Genomic DNA, 22,394 nt, shown 5'->3' with positions numbered 1-22,394 from the left:
CTACCAACCAGTAAGAATTCCGGCTCTCACAGACCTGTTAGTTTTTCTTTAAGAAGCCCTCCTGTTCTCCACTCATTACCTGTATTAACTGCACCTGTTTGAACTCGTTACCTGTATAAAAGACATCTGTCCACACACTCAATCAAACAGACTCCAACCACTCCACAATGGCCAAGACCAGAGAGCTGTGTAAAGGACATCAGGGATAAAATTGTAGACCTGCACAAGGCTGGGATGGGCTACAGGACAATAGGCAAGCAGCTTGGTGAGAAGGCAACAACTGTTGGCGCAATTATTAGAAAATGGAAGAAGTTCAAGATGACGGTCAATCACCCTTGGTCTGAGGCTCCATGCAAGATCTCACCTCGTGGGGCATCAATGATCATGAGGAAGGTGAGGGATCAGCCCAGAACTACACGGCAGGACCTGTTCGATGACCTGAAGAGAGCTGGTTTCAAAGAAAACCATTAGTAACACACACGCCGCCATGGATTAAAATCCTGCAGCGCACGCAAGGTCCCCCTGCTCAAGCCAGCGCATGTCCAGGCCCGTCTGAAGTTTGCCAATGACCATCTGAATGATCCAGAGGAGGAATGGGAGAAGGTCATGTGGTCTGATGAGACAAAAATAGAGCTTTTTGGTCTAAACTCCACTCGCCGTGTTTGGAGGAAGAAGAAGGATGAGTACAACCCCAAGAACACCATCCCAACCGTGAAGCATGGAGGTGGACATCATTCTTTGGGGATGCTTTTCTGCAAAGGGGACAGGACGACTGCACCGTAATTGAGGGGAGGATGGAAGGGGCCATGTATCGCGAGATCTTGGCCAACAACCTCCTTCCCTCAGTAAGAGCATTGAAGATAGGTCGTGGCTGGGTCTTCCAGCATGACAACGACCAGAAACACACAGCCAGGGCAACTAGGGAGTGGCTCCGTAAGAAGCATCTCAAGGCCTTGGAGTGGCCTAGCCAGTTTCCAGACCTGAACCCAATAGAAAATCTTTGGAGGGAGCTGAAAGTCCGCAATGCCCAGCGACAGCCCGAAACCTGAAGGATCTGGAGTAGGTCTGTATGGAGGAGTGGGCCAAAATCCCTGCTGCAGTGTGTGAAAACCAGGTCAAGAACTACATGACCAAATATTAAGTTCTGCTTTTCTGATGTATCAAATACTTATGTCATGCAATAAAATGCTACATGCTTTGTAAGTAGGAAAACCTGCAAAATCGGCAGTGTATCAAATACTTGTTTTCCCCACTGTATGTGTTATTTCATAGTTTTGATGTCTTCACTATTATTCTACAATGTAGAAAATAGTAAAAATAAAGAAAAACCTTTGAATGAGGTGGTGTTCTAAAACTTTGATCTGTAGTGTATGCATGGGTGCGTCCGTTTGCCATGTTACCTACCCAGGTATCTTCTCAATCAGCCTCTGGACAGGAATGGTCAGCTGACCAAGGAAGCGCTTGATGATTGGTCGACTTTTGGCAAACTTGTCCTTCACCTCGATGTTCAGAATATCTGTCATCAGTGCTACAAAAGTGTATTTCTACAGAGGGAGGGAGACACAGACTGTTAGAACATGTTTCTATGAGCTGGCTTTTTCCAAAAATATATATTTTTAATGGTAAACAAGAAGTGAATTGCGGCAATCAAAGGTTCAGGTCCAACTTAAGTGGACAGCAACTTAATCAGAATTCTGAAGTTCAGCATGACAGTGGACAGCGACCATCTGAGACGCCAAGCGAGACACAAAAAGGGAAAGCCTTGCTCGGCTCCCCATTAACTCTTTATTTGGAAGACCAGGGATGGGCAACCCCAAAAGGTTAGCGGATGCATGTGTGGGTATGGATGTGGATATGCAGACCCGCAAGCCACAGCAGCCCCTCATGAGGAGTTCAGATTGTCTGCCCCCCACCCCTATCAAATTTACCAATCCCTGACCTAGTCTCTTCAGCCATATTGATTTCAAATGTCTAACCTTCACAATTTTGTAAATAATAGGGAATATAGATCACCTCTCCGTGCCACTTAGGGTTGGTGGTGTTGGCGATGATGGCGGAGCGTCTCTCCTGTCCATGGTGGCTGAAGGTGGGGAAGCCGCTCCTCTTCCCAGGGTGGATGGACATCTTCAGGTAGGGATCCGGGTTGAAGAACATTCCCTTCTTCAGTCCCACCGCACGCATATCTACACAGAGGAAGATTATCATCAGATCAGGGGATGTATGTATCGACAGTATCAGAGTAGGAGTGCTGAGTCAGGATTGGTTTAGCCTTTTAGAGCACAATAAATAAGACTACATGGACAGGGGGACCTGATCATAGATCCAAATTCCGACTCTTGAGACTCTTATACATACAGTACGGCCCCAGGTCCTTCACTGAGCATTGTCTGAGGCTTTGACAAAACAAAATTGGAGGCTAAACTGCCAACCAGAGGGGGCTAGTGTGTGGAGATAGAAGAGGACGGGCTTTGATGCCATTCCATTTATTCCATTCCAGCCATTACAATGAGCCCATCTTCTAATATCTCCACCAAACATATCCTCTCTGCAAATGCATTGATGAAAGTTGTGAAACAGCAACACATTGGCAGTAGACATTATGTTTATCTTTTCTTTTTTTTTTACTTTCCAAAATGAAGATGCCAAGCCGTTTCAATAATGGCTTTTATCTGCAACTATGTCATACACGTTTAGCCAAGTCCAATTTCTTGTCAATGTCACAAGCCAGGGAAACCAAAGAGCACCTTACTATATGAACTAGTATTGCAATTGGAGTGTGAACAGAACCTACTGCGTTTTCACACATTTTCTGAGGTTTATTGCAAAGGAAGGATGATATACATATATGCAAAGTTAGAACCTCTTATTTTCAAGTGGGAATAACACATGAGGAATAAATGGTCAAATAAAGTGGTAGATTAATATGATTAATCTTATTGATAAGATTTATCAATAAGTGACAAAAGCAATTTGCTGCCAAAACGTTGACAATCTTCTACTAAATCATTTGAAATGGAACTATAGTGTGTGAGTCAATGAGGACATTTACTTGGTTTTAGCCAAAAAACACCTCACCTGTTAAAGTAAAGCTGATTAGTTTGCGAGGATGATCTGTGGATGACTGCCCCTCACTTTGACCTTCTCCCTGAGAGACACAGAGACGTTGTATAAACATGATAACAGTCGTAAAACACACACACACACACACACACACACACACACACACCAGGACTCCAGGGTTTTTCACAGTGATGCAGGGGGTGGTTGCTCTCAGGGCTCCACTGACACCGTGGTAGTACTTGAAGCAGATCTTGGTCTCAGCTAGAGGGAAATAGAAAGATTCATGATATGAACACAACTTCTCTTTTCCTCTCCTCACCAACTCTTTTGCTGGCTGAATCTCAATTGTGAGACATGACTTCTAATCTTGCTTGTTAAGAGGGTAGTATGTACAGAGTAATGCAAACATCTTGCTCACAATTACTTGTATTCACATGTATTACAGAACTAACAATTCAATTAAAAGTAGTGTACTGTAATTGCAGTGTAATTACCTTTCCAGTAGTTAACCATGAAATAATGGCCCTATGGGCCTTGCTCAAAAGTAGTGCACTACATAAGGAATAGGGTGCCATTTGGAACAAAAACCTGTTAATTAAGCGTTGCCTCTCCCCCTTTGTTAATCTCATCACATTGGACCGCACTTTTTGCTCAAAGACATTTTGAAGCTTCACATCATACTTGATCATATTAAAGCTTTCTTTCCTTCACTCCCTCTCCTCTCGTTTTCTCTCCTCCCACTCACCGTCCATGAAGTAAGGACCAGGCTCCAGTCTCCAGACAATCTGACCCCTCTGTGTCCCATTCACCCCGCGATTCTTACAGTCCCACACATTAGACGGGCTGGTCTCATCTGAGCCGGCCAGGGAACAAAAAAGCTTTGTCAGACACTCAGTTTGTGTGTTTGGTTCTAAATGAGTAAAAACATGCATGTGAGAGTGACAGACAAAATGTTTAAATATTGAAAAACTAGAAAATGGTGGACCCCAATGAACACTATAATGTTACGGTCAGATATTTATTGAACAGCACATATCTACACTCCACATTGCAGCCTTACCATAAATCTTGTTCCATGTAAACTCAGCAAAAAAATAAGTGTCCTCTCACTGTCAACTGCGTTTATTTTCAGCAAACTTAACATGTGTAAATATATGTATGAACATAACAAGTTTCAACAACAGACAAACTGAACAAGTTCCACAGACATGTGACTAACAGAAATTGAATAATGTGTCCCTGAACAAAGGGGGGGGTCAAAATCAAAAGTAACAGTCAATGCAGCTGGAGGCCACACCAGATACTAAGTACTGCAGTCCATCTCCTCCTCATGGACTGCACCAGATTTGCCAGTTCTTGCTGTGAGATGTTACCCCACTCTTCCACCAAGACACCTGCAAGTTCCCGGACATTCCTGGGGGGTTGGCCCTAGCCCTCACCCTCCGATCCAACAGGTCCCAGACGTGCCCAATGGGATTGAGATCCGGGCTCTACGCTGGCCATGGCAGAACACTGACATTCCTGTTTTGCAGGAAATCACGCACAGAACGAGCAGTATGGCTGGTGGAATTGTCATGCTGGAGGGTCATGTCAGGATGAGCCTGCAGGTAGGGTACCACATGAGGGAGGAGGATGTCTTCCCTGTAACGCACAGCATTGAAATTGCCTGCAATGACAACAAGCTCTGTCCAATGATGCTGTGACACACCGCCCCAGACAATGACGGACCCTCCACCTCGATCCCGCTCCAGAGTACAGGAGTAACGCTCATTCCTTTAACGATAAATGCGAATCAGACTATCACCCCTGATTCGTCAGAGAAGAGCACTTTTTGCCAGTCCTGTCTGGTCCAGCGACGGTGGGTTTGTGCCCATAGGCGACGTGGTTGGCCTACAAGCCCTCAGTCCAGCGTCTCTCAGTCTATTGCGGATAGTCTGAGCACTGATGGAGGGATTGTGTTTTCCTGGTAGTTGCTGCCATACTGTGCCTGTCCCGCAGGTGTGATGTTCGAATGTACCGATCCTGTGCAGGTGTTGTTACACGTGGTCTGCCACTGCGAGGACGATCAGCTGTCTCTCCTGTCTCCCTGTAGCGCTGTCTTAGATGTCTCACAGTACGGACATTGCAATCTATTGCCCTGGCCACATCTGCAGTCCTTTTGCAACATGCCTAAGGCATGGTCACGCAGATGAGCTGGGACCCTGGGCATCTTCTCTTTTGGCGTTTTTCAGAGTAGTAGAAAGGCCTCTTTCATGTCCTAAGGTTTCATAACTGACCTTAATTGCCTACCATCTGTCTTACCGACCGTTCCACAGGTGCATGTTCATTAATTGTTTATTGAACAAGTATGGGAATCAGTGTTAAACCCGTTACAATTAAGATATTTTGATTTTTACGATTGATCTTTGACAGGGTCCTGAAAAAGGGACGTTTCTTTTTTCCCCCCTGAGTTTATAATGTCTGTTTTGCCCTATACCATAACCTTAGATACGTCAAACTTCAGACAATTATCCTTTAATTCGTAAATGTAGTGCCTAAAATACATTCTCTACAACCTCTAACAACAAAGGACAAGAAATTGCAACCTCCCACAGTGTTAAAACCGAAGGAATTCCGCTGTACGTAGCACTTTCACGTCAGGCTGAACTGAACAAGCACGAAGCAGCATGATGTGGGGGAAAAGATGTGGAGGAGAGAGGGAAGAGGAGGAGAGATATCATTGAATGTCTGCTTAGTTGTGGAAAGTGGGAAAGCACGCAGCACTCTGGGGGGATTAATACCCTGACGCTAGTAATGAAGTGCATGATAGCTTTGTGATCGATAGCTAGAGGGATCCCTGCATGGATTGCCTTCTCTGCTTACTCCCTCCCTCTCATATTTTCACCTGACAGGGATGATTGGGATCTCTCTTCCTTAAAGGAGGAAATCCAGACAGGTAAAGGGGCAGGTGGATAGAGGATTCAGAAGCTTCTGGAGGTTGACTGACTCGTCCCACAGCCAATTATTATATTGGTAAACTGGTAAATTAGTATTAGAGAGGAGTCTTAGACAAGCCTAATGTGGTTGCTTATAGTTTGTGTTAGATAAATACTATTTAGTTTGTTGCCTGAAAGTATTTAGTGGGCATGTATGCTCGCATGGAACCGAATTGGTTATACTGTAGGTTCAAAACAATGTGGTTCATTATATGAATAAATATTAAAAAGTTGGAGAAGTTGTTTTTTCACTGCAATATTTAACAAGTAGCCTTATACAGTGTGCCGCTTAATGTATAATGAACAAAAATATTAACGCAACAAATTCAAAGATCTTACTGAGTTACAGTTCATTAGGACATCAGTCAATTTAAATTAATTCATTAGGCCCTAATCTATGGATTTCACATGACTGGGAATACAGATATGCATCCTCACAATGGGCCTCAGGATCTTTTCAAGATATTTCTGTGCATTCAAACTGCAACTGTGTTCATTGTCCGTAGCTTATGCCTGCCCATACCATAACCCCACCACCATCACGAGGCACTCATGTTCACAAACGTTGACATCAGCAAACCGCTTGCCCACACGATGCCATACAAATGGTCTGCGGTTGTGAGGCCGGTTGGACGTACTGCCAAATTCTCTAATAAAACGGAGGCTTATGATAGAGAAATTAACATTCAATCCTCTGGCAATAGCTCTGGTGGACATTCCTGCAATCAGCATGCCAATTGCAAGCTCCCTCAAAACTTGAGATATCTGTGGCATTGGGTTGTGTGATAAAACTGCACATTTTAGGGTGGCCTTTTATTGTCCGCAGCATAAGGTGCACCTGTGTAATGATCATGCTGTTTAATCAGTTTATTGATATGCCACACCTGTCAGGTGGATGGTTTATATTTGCAATGGAGAAAGGCTCAGTAACAAGGATGTTAACTGCATATGGAAAAATTCTGGGATCTTTATTTTCAGCTCATGAAACATGGGACCAACAATGTACATGTTGCGTTCATATTTTTGTTGGGTGTAGTTTACAATCAAAATCCTGACTAAGCATGGCTATTAAACACATTTTTTAAACAACTAGACTTTTTCCACATTGTGTTAGGTTACAGCCTTATTCTAAAATAGATTAAATAGATTTTTTCCACCTCAATCTACACGCAACACCCCATAATGACAAAGCAAAAACAGTTTTGGAAAATGTATAAAAACTTAAAAACAGAAATACCTTATTTACATAAATATTCAGACCCATTACGATGACACTCGAAATTGAGCTCAGGTACATCTTGTTTCCATTGATTATCCTTGAGATGTTTCTAAAACTTGATTGGAGTCCATCTGTGGTAAATTCAATTGATTGGACATGAATTGGAAAGAAACAAACCTGTCTATATAAGGTCCCACAGTTGACAGTGAATGTCAGAGCAAAAACCAAGCCAGGAGGTCGAAATAATTGTCCGTAGAGCACCGAGCCAAGGATTGTGTCGAGGTACAGATCTGGGGAAGGGTACCAAAAAATGCCTGCAGCATTCAAGGTCCCGAAGAACACAGTGGCCTCATCATTATTAAACAAAAGAAGCCTGGAACCAGTGTAATGTACTTAAGTCGTTTTTTGGCGTATCTGTACTTTACATTTACATTTCTGACAACTTTTACTTCACTACATTCCTAAAGAAATTATGTACTTTTTACCCTATACATCTTCCCTAACACCCAAAAGTTGTGTTTACATTTTGATTGCTTACCAGGACAGACAATTGTATAATTCACACACGTATGAAGAGAACATCCCTGGTCATCCCAACTGCATCTGATCTGGCAGACTCACTAAACACATGCTGCATTTGAAAATTATGTCAGAGTGGAGCGTGCCCCTGGCTATCCGTAATTTAAAAAATACAAGAAAATGGTCCTGTCTGGTTTGTTTAATATAAGGAATTTGAAATGATTTATACTTTTGATATTTAAGTATATTTTAGCAATTACACTTACTTTTGAAAGGTAAGTATATTTAAAACCAAATACTTTGACTTGAACCAAATAATTCACTTGAGTCATTTTCTAATGATGCGGTATCTATACTTTTACTCAAAACCTGCTCCAGAGTGCTGAGGACCTCAGACTGGGGTGAAGGTTCATCTTCCAACAGGACAACGGCCCTAAGCACACAGCCAAGACAACGCAGGAGTGGCTTCAGGACAAGTCTCTGAATGTCCTTGACTGGTCCAGCCAGAGCCCGGACTTGAACCCGATCAAACATCTCTGGAAATAGCTGTGCAGCAACACTCCCTATCCAACCTGACAGAGCTTGAGAGGATCTGCAGAGAAGAATGGGAGAAACTGCAAAATATAGGTGTACCAAGCTTGTAGCGTCATACCCAAGACGAGGAGACTGTAATCACTGCCAAAAGTGCTTCAACAAAGTATTGAGTTGGGTCTAAAATACTTATGTAAATGTGATATTTTATTTGATACATTAGTAAAAATAACTAAAAACCTGATTTTGCTTTCTCATTATGGGGTATTGTGTGTAGATTGATGAGGGGGGGGAAACAATTGAATCCATTTTTGACTAAGACTGTAACATAACAAAATGTGGAAAAAGTAAAGAGGTCTGAAAAATGTCCGAATGCACTGTATTGGAGACCACCCAGGATAGTCTAGGTGTATATGATATGTGGTGGTCCAAGTCAGATGTATGTGTTGACTCAGGCTTCCCTTCTGTGGAACTTCAACAGCTCCAATTTCATTATTTACTCTGTAGTCTCCTGCACCAGAGACATGCATTTCTCAACTCTACATAACTTGCTAGAATCAGCAAGTCCTACACAACAGCTTGGATCAGTTCAGTCAGATCAATAGTATTAGTTAAAAAGTTTGCCTTGTCAGTCCAAATCAAAGAAACATTATTACAATAAAAAAAAATGTGAGCATTTATTTAAACCTTTGATTCAATGCTCCACAAGTAGCTGGATAAGGTAAACTAGTGTTCTACCTTATTCTGGCGGGGTACCCCTGGGGTTGACCATTTTTGTTTACACCTGTACTAACACAACTGAGTCATTTAATCAAGGGCTATATCATTAGTTGAATAAGATTATGTTGTACTGGACTACAACATAACTATGTATCCCTGGGGGCAACCAGTTCATGTGTTCTACTTTAAACGTTCCTAGTTACTAACTACCATTGTGAAATGAGCATGCTGAGTGTCTCACCGATGTGGTAGAGGCCAATCCAGTCGGTGGCATCCACCTCCTCCTTGATGTCCCAGGAGATGACCAGGTTCTCGCCCCTACCCAGCGTGAACTCCAGTGTGGACGCCGTCAGCGACGAACGGCTCTGCGACGTCACCAGGTCCGTGTCACTGTTGGCCCTCGGGAGGCCAATGGGGCTACTCACCACGGAAGCCATGTCCCCGGTGGCGCCACCGCGCTCTGCCAGGCTCCGAAGGTTCTCCGGGCTGAGTGTGTGTCGCAGGTGCGGGCTGCGCCTCCGAGGCGCTGACAGGTGCTCCCGTCCCAAGTGTCCGGACAATCCGTGTGCATTGTGGGGGTGGGCCGTGTGGGGATGGTTACGGGTCCTTGGAAGGACCGCTGTGGCAAGTGAGGGACGCATGGTGGCTGCGGGGGAAAGGCCAAAGCAGGAAGTTTGGAGTTGTTGTTACAGGAGCTGGCAAAAGGTTGGTGGTGATTAGATAACCGGAAACCCTTGGTCTTGGTGGTTGGGTTACGCTTCAAAGATGCGGTCTACCTCACTTAACTATGGTAGATTGCTACAGCTTTAGCTTTCAGATGGTGGTGTTAATAATGTTTCATGTGGAGGCTGCAGAAGTTATCCTTCCATAAAAGCTCTGCACTGTGTTGTACCTAAAGTTCTGACCAAGCCCTCTGGCCAACGTTAAAAAAAAAATATTCCTGGAGTGCAGTGAACAATCCAGGAGCAAATACAGGTGGAAGACAGCCAGCGTTGTCCACTCTGCTACCTTACGCTGTCCAACAAGCAACGGTCGAGACAGAGAGCCCAAGACTAGGAAAGAGAAGACAAAATGGAGAGAAAAATGAGGGACAGGGGCAGACAGACGAAGTGAAACAAAGAACAAAACGTCAGTACTCTTAACCGATGCACTGCATGCACAGCAAAAACAATGAACACTGGACAACTCTCAGCGAAATGCAATCACGAGATCCCTGAACAAGCATTTGTCACCACCAGACTGCGATGTGGTGTCACAGAACCAGTCACCAATGCATTTATAGTACATTGCCGCCTAGGCCTAGCCATTCTAATTTACACACCGAGTGATTCTCTTTCCTAATCAACATTACAAATTAATGACGAAATTACATCAGGAAAGCTGGGTTAAGGCAAAACTGCTGATTGTTTCATCTCTCCTTCTAAATGAAATGCATGCAAATGACAAAATCTAAAACAGGATTTATTGTATTAGAGACACGTTTCAATAACAATAACAACGTCCCAATGTACTGTTTTGAGAACTGATTGTCCTCCTCTCTCTCTTACTATGACTCTTTCCCTCTCTCCCTCCGTGCTTTGTGGAGTCTGTCAGATTGACTGCCCCAGAAAAAGGAAGTGGAGATCCAGCAGAGAAAGGGAGCTGTAACTGCCTCCCTGGAAGATCTTAAATCAGCAAAGGTGTCTAGGGGATATCAGGGGGACGACTGTCTGATTGGCTGTCCGATTCTGAACCACAACTGTTTAGTATGAAAAGGGAGACATGTGACTTCATGATTCAATAGGAGCTTATTTTAGATGTGCTGAGCAACAACCAAGGCATTTTGGAAGATTAGCTATAATTTGAGCTAATGCTAGCACCAGTCATTTCTGATTTGGGATGATCTATGCTGGGATCATTACACAGTACTGTAGCTCCTTGGTAAATTGAAATTATGATCTCTGTTGAACCAATTTACAGTACATTAGCAAAAGTATGTGGACACATGCTTGTCGAACATCTCATTCCAAAATCATGGGCATTGACATGGAGTTGGTCCCACCTATGCTTCTATAACAGCCTTCACTCTTCTAGGAAGGCTTTCCACTAGATGTTTTTTCCAACTTAATTGAGGAAAATAAGAACAATACGAAATGTATTTTTGATACTGTCGCAAAGCTAACTAAAAAGCAGCATTCCCCAAGTGAGGATGGCTTTCACTTCAGCAGTAATAAATTAATGAACTTCTTTGAGGAAAAGATCATGATTATTAGAAAGCAAATTCCTTCAAAGCTCAATTGTCCTGAGTCTGCACAACTCTGCCAGGACGTAGGATCAAGAGAGACACGCAAGTGTTTTAGTACTATATCTCTTGACACAATGATTCAAATAATCATGGCCTCTAAACCTTCAAGCTGCATACTGGACCCTATTCCAACTAAACTACTGAAAGAGCTGCTTCCTGTGTTTGGCCCTCCTATGTTGAACATAATAAACGGCTCTCTATCCACCGGATGTGTACCAAACTCACTAAAAGTGGCAGTAATAAAGCCTCTCTTGAAAAAGCCAAACCTTGACCCAGAAAATAATAAAAAACTGTCGGCCTATATTGAATCTTCCATTCCTCTCAACATTTTTAGAAAAGGCTGTTGCGCAGCAACTCCCTGCCTTCCTGAAGACAAACAATGTATACGAAATGCTTCAGTCTGGTTTTAGACCCCATCACAGCACTGAGACTGCACTTGTGAAGGTGATAAATGACCTTTTAATAGCATCAGACCGAGGCTCTGCATCTGACCTCGTGCTCCTAGACCTCAGTGCTGCTTTGATACCATCGATCACCACATTCTTTTGGAGAGATTGGAAACCCAAATTGGTCTACACGGACATGTTCTGGCCTGGTTTAGATCTTATCTGTCGGAAAGATAGTTGGTCTCTGTGAATGGTTTGTCCTCTGACAAATCAACTGTAAATGTCGGTGTTCCTCAAGGTTCCGTTTTAGGACCACTATTGTTTTCACTATATATTTTACCTCTTGGGGATGTAATTCGAAAACATAATGTTAACTTTCACTGCTATGCGGATGACACACAGTTGTACATTTCAATGAAACATGGTGAAGCCCCAAAATTACCCTCGCTTAGAAGCCTGTGTTTCAGACAAAATGAAGTGGATGGCTGCAAAATGTCTACTTTTAAACTCGGACAAAACAGAGATGCTTGTTCTAGGTCCCAAGAAACAAAGAGATCTTCTGTTGAATCTGTCAATTACTCTTAATGGTTGTACAGTCGTCTCAAATAAAACTGTGAAGGACCTCTGCGTTACTCTGGACCCTGATCTCTCTTTTGACGAACATATCAAGACTGTTTCAAGGACAGTTTTTTTCCATCTACGTAACATTACAAAAATCCAAAACTTTCTGTCCAAAAATGATGTAGAAAGATGTATCCATGCTTTTGTCACTTCTAGGTTAGACTACTGCAATGCTCTACTTTCCGGCTACCCGGATAAAGCACTAAATAAACTTCAGTTAGTGCTAAATACGGCTGCTAGAATCCTGACTAGAATCAAACATTTTTATAATATTACTCCAGTGCTAGCCTCCCTACACTGGCTTCCTGTCAAGGCAAGGGCTGATTTCAAGGTTTACTGCTAACCTACAAAGCATTACATGGGCTTGCTCCTACCTATCTGTTTGATTTGGTCCTGCCGTACATACCTACACGTTTGCTACGGTCACAAGACGCAGGCCTCCTAATTGTCCCTAGAATTTCTAAGCAAACAGCTGGAGGCAGGGCTTTCTCCTATAGAGCTCCATTTTTTATGGAAGGTTCTGCCTACCCATGAGAGAGACGCAAATTCGGTCTCAACCTTTAAGTCTTTACTGAAGACTCATCTCTTCAGTGGGTCATATGATTGAGTGTAGTCTGGCCCAGGAGTGTGAAGGTGAACGGAAAGGCTCTGGAGCAACGAACCGTCCTTGCTGTCTCTGCCTGGCCGGTTCCCCTCTTTCCACTGGGATTCTCTGCCCCTATTACAGGGGCTGAGTCACTGGCTTACTGGTGCTCTTTCATGCCGTCTCTAGGAGTTGTGCATCAATTGAGTGGGTTGAGTCACTGATGTAATCTTCCTGTTAGGGTTGGCGCCCCCCCCTTGAGTTGTGCCGTGGCGGAGATCTTTGTGGGCTATACTCGGCCTTGTCTCAGGATGGTAAGTTGGTGGTTGAAGATATCCCTCTAGTGGTGTGGGGGCTGTGCTTTGGCAAAGTGGGTGGGGTTATATCCTTCCTTTATGGCCCTGTCCGGATGGGGCCACAGTGTCTCCTGACCCCTCCTGTCTCAGCCTCCAGTATTTATGCTGCAGTAGTTTGTGTCGGGGGGCTAGGGTCAGTTTGTTATATCTGGAGTATTTCTCCTTTCTTATCCGGTGTCCTGTGTGAATTTAAGTATGCTCTCTATAATTCTCTCTTTCTTTCTCTCTCTCGGGGGACCTGAGCCGTAGGACCATGCCTCAGGACTACCTGGCATCCTTGCTGTCCCCAGTCCACTTGGCCGTGCTGCTGCTCCAGTTTCAACTGTTCTGCCTGCGGCTATGGAATCCTGACCTGTTCACCGGCTGTGCTACCTGTCCCAGACCTATTATTTGACCATGCTGGTCATTTATGAACATTTGAACATCTTGGCCATGTTCTGTTATAATCTCCACCCGGCACAGCCAATAGAGGACTGGCCACCCCTCATAGCCTGGTTCCTCTAGGTTTCTTCCTTGGTTTTGGCCTTTCTAGGGAGTTTTACCTAGCCAACATGCTTCAACACCTGCATTGCTTGACGTTTTAGGCTGGGTTTCTGTTTTCTGACATCGGCTGATGTAAAAAGGGCTTTACAAATACATTTGATTGATTGATAACTCTGCAGCAGGAGACAAAGGTCACTGCCTTATTTGGGTTTCCTATAAGCCCCTAGTGCGAATGTTGACATATCTGAATCAGACAGGAAACGGTTCTAAGGGCCAGTTCAGAGAATGCCACCTAGACTTTTCCTCTGCTTCTGTGCTGGGTGGTGTCTCCCTGCTGAAACTTATTATATACCGGATAGGTTTTTGATTAACAAAAAGGAGAGCAGTGAAGTCAATCTGGAAACTCCTGTAACAGAAGTGTAATGTCTTACATTGTGCACATCTGCAATATCATCAGTTCATCCTGCTGCCCGAGGCAACATATCACAGAATCTCAGTCTCATAGTGATTTATAGTGAACGATCCATGTTGCTCAGTGCGACATTACATGAGAAGAGAGGTCATGCATGTGTGAGATGATTGCCTGTGTGTCCAGACTGATACTGGAGAAAGGAATGCTTGCATGGATGTCCCTGAGTCAACAAGACTATTCAACTGGGGAAGACGTGCATGCAGGCACAAATCGATACAGTGGGGCAAAAAAGTATTTAGTCAGCCACCAATTGTGCAAGTTCTCACACTTAAAAAGATGAGAGAGGCCTGTAATTTTCATCATAGGTACACTTCAACTATGACAGACCTAGCCAGTCTCCAGATCTGGAATGAGCCAAAATACCAGCAACAGTGTGTGAAAACCTTGTGAAGACTTACAGAAAACATTTGACCTCTGTCATTGCCAACAAAGGGTATATAACAAAGTATTGAGATAAACTTTTGTTATTGACCAAATATTTATTTTCCACCATAATTTGCAAATAAATTCGTTAAAAATCCTACAATGTGATTTTCTGGATTTTTTTTCTCATTTTGTTTGTCATAGTTGAAGTGCCCCACTGTATGTACACAGCTACATGTGCGCGCGCGCACACACACTTGTGGGAGAAGGAGCATTTTGAGTAATTTTGAGTCGAGAGAGAGAAAAGTCTGTACACTTGAATGGTAGTTATGCAACTGTTCTTGAGGTCAGTCCTCAAATTCCTTCCGTCTGTATGCCGTTGTTTTCTCTAATTTGAGTGGGAGAGGTCTGGGTTATGTCTGTCTCACTGAGCCAACGGGATAAGGAGCCTGTTCACTGCCTCTATACACAGTACAGGGGCCTTGACCAGCCTTCCTTTCCTTGAAATAAATAATGGCTCTTACATGACTGGATAGGTGAACGCTAGGCTTCTGCTACAACGCTTTAATCCATCATGTCATGTGAGATCTGTAATTGACTTGCATCTAGGATGTAAAGAAGGAAGCAAGTATTCATTTTAAAGATGCAAAACAAGGCCATGGTAACCATTTATGCTTAGGACAAAAAATTGCAGATTCCAAAGGTTGGTAAAGAAAAAAATAATAATAATGCTCTTCTTTATTGGGACCCACAAAAACCCATCTGGTGCTTTGAGATTCTGGTTATAACTGTGTGAAAGAGTATTATTAGGCCTATAAATAAATAATCAGTTCCATTTTGAACTTGTTGGGCACCAGGTTTATGGTAAAGCCATAGATTCCTATTGTTGGGCAAGAATACCAGAGCCATTCTGTTGGGTACAAATACTGGTTGAATAAACATTGCTTCCACATCATTAAAATGAAAAAATGCAACAATTAACGATTTTACTGAGTTACAGTTCATATAAAGGAAATCAGTCAATTGAAAAAAATGAATTAGGCCCTAATCTATGGATTTCACATGACTGGGCAGGGGTGCCGCCATGGGTGGGTGGGACCCAGGCCCACCCACTGGGAAGCCAGGCACAGACAATCAGATTATGTTTTTCCCCAACAAGGGCTTTATTACAGACAGAAATACTTCTTTGTTTCATCAGCTGTCCGTGTGGCCAGTCTCAGACGATCCCACAGGTAAAGAAGCTGGATGTGGAGGTACTGGGTTTGCGTGGTTACACGTGGTCTGCGGTTGGGAGAACAGTTGGACGGACTGCCAAATTCTCTAAAACAAAGTTGGAGGTGGCTTATGGTAGAGAAATAAACATTACATTCTCTGGCAACAGCTCTGGTGGGCATTCCTGCAGTCAGCATGCCAATTGCATGCTCCCTCAAAACATCTGAGGTATTGTGTTCTGTGACAAAACTAACTGCAGGAGGATGCCTTGCAAAATGAGCCCTGCAAAATGACCTCCAGCATGCGTCTGCTCAAACGGTCAGAAACTCCATGAGGGTGGTATGAGGGCCCGACGTCCACAGGTGGGGGTTGTGCTTAGAGCCCAACACCGTGTAGGACGTTTGGCATTTGCCAGAGAACACCAAGATTGGCAAATTCGCCACTGGCGCCCTGTGCTCTTCACAGATGAAAGCAGGTTCACACTGAGCACATGTGACAGACGTGACAGTCTGGAGATGCCGTGGAGAACGTTCTGCTGCCTGCAACATCCTCCAGCATGACCGGTTTGGCAGTGGGTCAGTCATGGTGTGGGGTGGCATTTCTTTGGGGGGCCGCACAGCCCTCCATGTGCTCGCCAGAGGTAGCCTGACTGCCATTAGGTACCGAGATGAGATCCTCAGACCCCTTGTGAGACCATATGCTGGTGAGGTTGGCCCTGGGTTCCTCCCAATGCAAGACAATGCTAGACCTCGTGTGGCTGGAGTGTGTCAGCAGTTCCTGCAAGAGGAAGGCATTGATGCTATGGACTGGCCCGCCCGTTCCCCAGACCTGAATCCAATTGAGCACATCTGGGACATCATGTCTCGCTCCATCCACCAACGCCACATTGCACCAGACTGTCCAGGAGTTAGCGGATGCTTTAGTCCAGGTCTGGGAGGAGATCCCTTTTTTTACTCAACATTTTACCTAAATCCAATGACATGGTAAAATGTTATGTTGAAGTTCAAAACTATATGTTGAACTGATGTCTGTGCCCGGTTGGATAAGCAAAAGGTTGAATTCTCTTCATTATTTTAGCAATGCTATCTTCCTACAGCCCTTCTTTGAAGAAAAGTCACTGATCTGATATGACTAGATCGGTCAAAGATATGTTGTGGGGCCCTTGCTTTCTCCTGTCCAGTCATGTTAAATCAAAAATTATTTAAAAGGAAATAAGGAAAGAAGACTGTAATTGTAAAGTATTATAGTGAATGGCAGGAGTGGGTAAAGTCATCTCCCTTAGGGAGTTTGTAACATCCCAGCACTTCACCATTAAAAGTGACTCACGCCTCAGATCTGGGACCCACTTCAATGGCCACACAGTGCGACATCTCATTTTGACACCAATGTAGCAAACGATGGGGGTGATTACCTCCCCGAATGGGAATGCTACCTGGTTTCCCTGATCGCAAAACAGCTAGCAATAAACCTTGTGGAAGTTCACAACTACCGTATTTATGTTGGAAGTTGGTGAGAATTTTTTTTTTTTTTAAATAGGATGGATGGAATAAGAATATTGTTGTTCTTGGCAATTGACCCACATTCTACCAACACCACTGCACACCTAGACAGTGGGAAAGGTGTCCCTTTCGCTCTCTTTACACCTCTGTGTCCCTGTTAGAGGGTGGGTGGCCATGTGAATATTGATTGACACATGTCCGTCTTCCATGCTTCCTGTCGATATTCTGTCCAGAGGAGATTTGGGCCTCTCAAGGCCAAAAAAAACTCAGGGAGGATAGTAAGTGCACACACTTCCATGCCTAAAACACATCTTGCCAAGGAGAAGTGCTGAATCTTCACAATGCAAGGCACTGTTCAAAGCACACACACAAACATAGACTCCCCTTATATCAGGCGCAGGGGGGTGGGTGTGTGTGTACATGCTGACAGTAGCATGTTAGCAAGTGTGTGCTCAGTATTGTTTTGATTTTTTGAACTGACGGCACAGACTTGTATTGGTTATCAAATACTGTAATTTAAACAGCTAGCACACACTATACTTCTACACAGTGCTTTTCAACATGGATACACCTTGCTCTGAGTGTATTCTCCGAGGACATTTTCTTGAGTGCGTTCTTGTGAGGATGAGAGTGTGGAGAACGCATAAAACATTACATTTGAGAAGCACTCGCACTCCCTCTACTGTATTGCCTCACACTGCATCTCCCCATTCACTGAACCTGCTTCCAGCCATGACAATGGCAACAATAGAGACGAAACAAGATACACATAAAGCAAACATTTTACTTCAGAATTATTAGCTAGATATGTGATAATGTAGCTAACCAGATAGTTTAATAGGCAAAAATGACCTAAAACTAATGTTACATAAGGTAGATGTCAATTCTTCATGGGTAGCTAGCTAACAATTCTCTGTGGCTATCTGGCTAGCTAACAATAGTACCTAGCCAGTTAGCCCTATTGACATATTATGGGCTTGCGATCTACGGTGTGTAGGCAGGTAAACATGCCCGAAACAGCATGTCATTATTAACGTATGAAGATTAAATATTGAAGTCAGAAAACATAAGAGATGTGGATAGGCAGCATTTAATTCTGAAGTTAGACTGTATTTTCTCTCGCTTCAGCTCAAATAATGTGGTTGCGTCATATTTCTTTGCATATTTCCATTAAAGCTTGCGTCGATGCATGCTTCAAAATATGTCCTAATGGAATATGCATTTGAGAAGTGCCTTACGGGCTCCGTTTCGCGCACTTTGATTTGGACTCTCCCGTGTGGTAGTCCGCATTTTGAGAACACCCGGGCATTGTATCTATGACGCATACACGTACAGTACTCTCAGAGCCACAAATAAAAACACATGCAGAATGCACTCACAGTCCACACAGCTATAATATGATATGCTATAAATTAAGCATGCTAATGTTACTGTGGATAGAGGCTAATCATTGACCTGTTCACTATGGGTACTGCAGTTCATATGAACGTGTAAGCTTTATTGATGCACTGAGGCCTCATAATAATGAATGCAAGTTCTGACTCACTATGAGAGCAATAACTGTATACTGTGCCAGGGTTTGTCATGGCTACTTCATTGGCTGCTTCCCCATGGGAATACTTGCCTGGAATGAGTCACATGCTGAGAGGTATCCCACAATGACCTGCAATGCGAGTGAGCACCACGGAAGCTCACTTCCTGTTTTCATGCAGTACCCCTTTAGAACGCTGATATTTTTATAAACAATGGAAGAAGGCTACTAACATATGCACATTAATCTGCACCTTACTTTTACACTTATGTGCATACACACAGACAGAAAGACACACAGGGTCAAGAAAAAACATATGAAACAAGCATGTACAGCCAAACCAGACACATCCATTTAACCTGTTCTCACTCTCCCTACTGTACATCACTTTGTCCAACTACACCTGCACTGCATGACCCCACAAAACAGATGGCGACAAAGACAGCCTGAGACAACCAGGGACAATACGATGGAAAATGTACCATTCTGGGTCAAAGTTGTCCATTGGAACAGACCTAGGATCAGCTCATCTTCTCTGAATCCTCACCTTAGCGCCACTTGTTTTAACCATTTCATTTAGAGTTTGATTCATTTCATGAACTGAGTTCAAATGGAAATTATCTTAACCCTGGCTGTGACTGCATCCATCCAAGTGAAGATTGGCAGGACTATTTGAAATTCAATATAAGATGCTACTGTTTGCTTTGATATAAACTAACGTAGCAGCCGTAAAAGAAAGAGTGGAGTGGAGTTCCCACATCTGGTTTTCTGCAAAAAAGAAGCTAGGTTGAATTAGCTGCATCCCTGAAAACTGGATGCATCCGGTTGTTGGCAACTAAGCCTAGCTTTGACACATCCTGAGTATCACTGATCACCTGATTTGTATACTATACTGTACTATACTGGTGACTATACTGTATGTAAAGGCCAGGGGGGCACAGTTCTTGTCCTCAGTGGCTGCAGTCCGGCTTCTTTTCATCTCTCCCTGTACTGTCACTGAATTGATCAATTAAATGCACTGATTTCCCAACTAATGTACACACATGAAGGCTTTTGGTTTTGACATTGAGCCAATTCAAGACAAATTCATGTCGTATACACATCCACCATAGTTGCTGCGATGTTCTGAGCCAGCACAGTATGGTTTGAGTCTGCATGATATTATGAAAGGGTAATAGTTTCCTCTTCCCAGGTCTTAAATCAGTGTCAGGTGAACAGGATAGAACGAGAACTAGCAGACACGTCAGCCCTTGAAGACTGGAGCTGTGACACCCTGGCTGTAGGCATAACAAACTCACTCATAACATCTGAAATAATGGCATGATGTCAATGCTCAGCTGCATAGTGCATGGAGTGAGCATTATGCTGTACTCCCCAGGGCATTACGCAGCCACAAAGTTATGTTACAATGGGTAGCCTATACCACCTACAGAGAAGTATCATATTTTATAGCCTACTCTCAATATTGACAGGTGAATTGAACACATCTTACTATATTACCTACTGTAGTCTACAAGGCAAGTTAGCCTACATCAATTAATTAGCATGTCAACACGTTAGGCTTCTCTCGTGCTGTCGAGGCCACAGGCGCATTGCTTTGCACACATTACTGAATAGGGACCGCACTGAACAGTATGCGATCATTGCTCGCTATTGGTTTAGGCTACTCTGGGAATTCCCTACGTCAATTCTTAATGCAAATCTCATTGACAAGACGCAGGCTATAAGATCAATCAATGTCACTTAATTGAAAGTGATAACATGCACAACATGACACTATTCACATGTAACGGTTTGGCTATACTAACAGATTTAAATTCCTTCGGTCACCATCCTAAACGATAATAAAATGCCACATTAAATATTGACCACGGGTGTATCCATGGATAGTATACCCATTGCTTACCTTTTGCGCAGAGGTGCGATAAAACAGACGTACACAAATTAAACGCGAGCATAGCCTTTATTCGCAGTTATGGTGTGGATATCACGATGGTTTTGTTACCTCTCTGTGCAGTCTCGGATTTATGGACAGGCGGGATACCGCTTTAGGAGACCCAAGTCCAGGCCAAATATGTAGAGGCAGCCTGGGTGTGAGTCATGTATAGCATCGGTATCTCTCCTCCCGTTGGCAGTAATGTTGAAATAGAAATGTTTAGGCTGCGGAGGCTGGACGGCCTTCTTGTAGGAGGCTGTCATGGTCTAAAGGTGCGCGCTAGAAACACAATTGCCCCTTATTATTACTACCACAACGTTCGTTTTGTCGTCTTTTCAATGTATAGCTTTCTATGGTTTTGCATCGCAATGCGTATTCCACACACTCAGCCATACTATCCGAATCATCTTCCCTGCCAGCAGATGCTCAAATCCGAACGCCCTATCCCGCAAGCAACACAGATTTGAAGCCGAACCTACAGAGTAAAATGACAAATGTAACCTACCTAATTATTGCAGTTAGCCTATGAGTCGTTTGTCTAACAGGGGTCATTATGGAATTATTCATAATATACCCGATGCGTAAGCCGTGCCTCCTCTGTTGAAATGGGCGGTGACTTAAAGGAGATAGACCCAGCCTGCAGAGCTGTGTATGGCGGCTGGCTGTGCAACCTAGTCTCAGAGTATTTTGTAGTATTCTGTACGTAAATCAGACCCGCCTACTGTTTTTGTGGTGAAGGTTTTACGTTTAATATGTTACATCTAATATATGAGACCAGGTTGGTGTGTTGGAACGCGTGCATGCACGTCTCATATAGGCAGTGGCGATTTTTGCATATACATTTTGGTGGGGCAAACTAAAACATATATTTTAGATGCATGCCAGCAAACCCACTGCACAACACCAAACAGTACATTAATTACACTATAACGGTGACAAACGGTGCCCACACAGTCCCAACACCTTACCACTGCTATACCGGTTAATTAATCAGCCTAATTTACTGCCTTTAAAAAAAACATAGCTGATATGGCTGACTTGCTTAAACAAATTAGGTTCCTACTGATAATTGAGATGTACAAACTATGACATAAGGGGATGATGAGCAGATAATAGACTTGATACTACCCATCCCGCATGCGGGAGCGTAATCATAGCCTCAAACTAATTAGCATAACGCAGCGGACATAAATCTTCCTAGAAAATGTTCCTATTCATGAAAATCACAAATGAAATATATTGAGACACAGCTTAGCCTTTTGTTAATCACACTGTCATCTCAGATTTTTTAAATGTGCTTTTACAGTCAACGCTAGACAAGCATTTGTGTAAGTTTATCATGGCATAATGCTATGGCTAGGCTCTGCTAGCATCAGGCAACATTTTCACGAAAATAAGAAAAGCAATCAAATTAAATCATTTACCTTTAAAGAACTTCAGATGTTTTCCCTCAGGAGACTCCCAGTTAGATAGCAAATGTTCCTTTTTTCCAAAAATATTATTTTTGTAGGCGAAATAGCTCCGTTTGTTCTTCAGGTTTGGCTGAGAAATCGACCGGAAAATGCAGTCACTACAACGCCAAACTTTTTTCCAAATTAGCTCCATAATATCGACAGAAACATGGCAAACGTTGTTTAGAATCAA

General features: G+C 43.4%; 1 protein-coding gene across 2 annotated transcripts in view; it reads right to left on the bottom strand.

Moving 5' to 3' along the window:
- The window catches only part of hecw2a (HECT, C2 and WW domain containing E3 ubiquitin protein ligase 2a), a 45,826-nt gene extending 24,477 nt beyond the window's left edge, over positions 1-21,349 (bottom strand). For both annotated transcript variants that reach the window (XM_029667711.2, XM_029667794.2), the window contains exons 1-7: positions 21,256-21,349; positions 9,266-10,076; positions 3,806-3,913; positions 3,227-3,321; positions 3,076-3,145; positions 2,014-2,183; positions 1,405-1,544 (exon numbers count right to left, since the gene is read on the bottom strand). In XM_029667711.2, coding sequence (XP_029523571.2) covers positions 1,405-1,544; positions 2,014-2,183; positions 3,076-3,145; positions 3,227-3,321; positions 3,806-3,913; positions 9,266-9,665 — 983 coding nt within the window. In that variant the 5' untranslated portion in view covers positions 9,666-10,076; positions 21,256-21,349. The remainder of the gene's footprint in view (positions 1-1,404; positions 1,545-2,013; positions 2,184-3,075; positions 3,146-3,226; positions 3,322-3,805; positions 3,914-9,265; positions 10,077-21,255) is intronic.
- Between the last annotated feature and the right edge of the window lie 1,045 nt (positions 21,350-22,394).

The sequence above is a fragment of the Oncorhynchus nerka genome, linkage group LG1 (genome assembly GCF_034236695.1).
Source record: "Oncorhynchus nerka isolate Pitt River linkage group LG1, Oner_Uvic_2.0, whole genome shotgun sequence".
Lineage (NCBI taxonomy): Eukaryota > Metazoa > Chordata > Actinopteri > Salmoniformes > Salmonidae > Oncorhynchus > Oncorhynchus nerka.
Note: the sequence above shows the minus strand (reverse complement) of the source record. Positions and strands in the feature narration are given on the sequence as shown.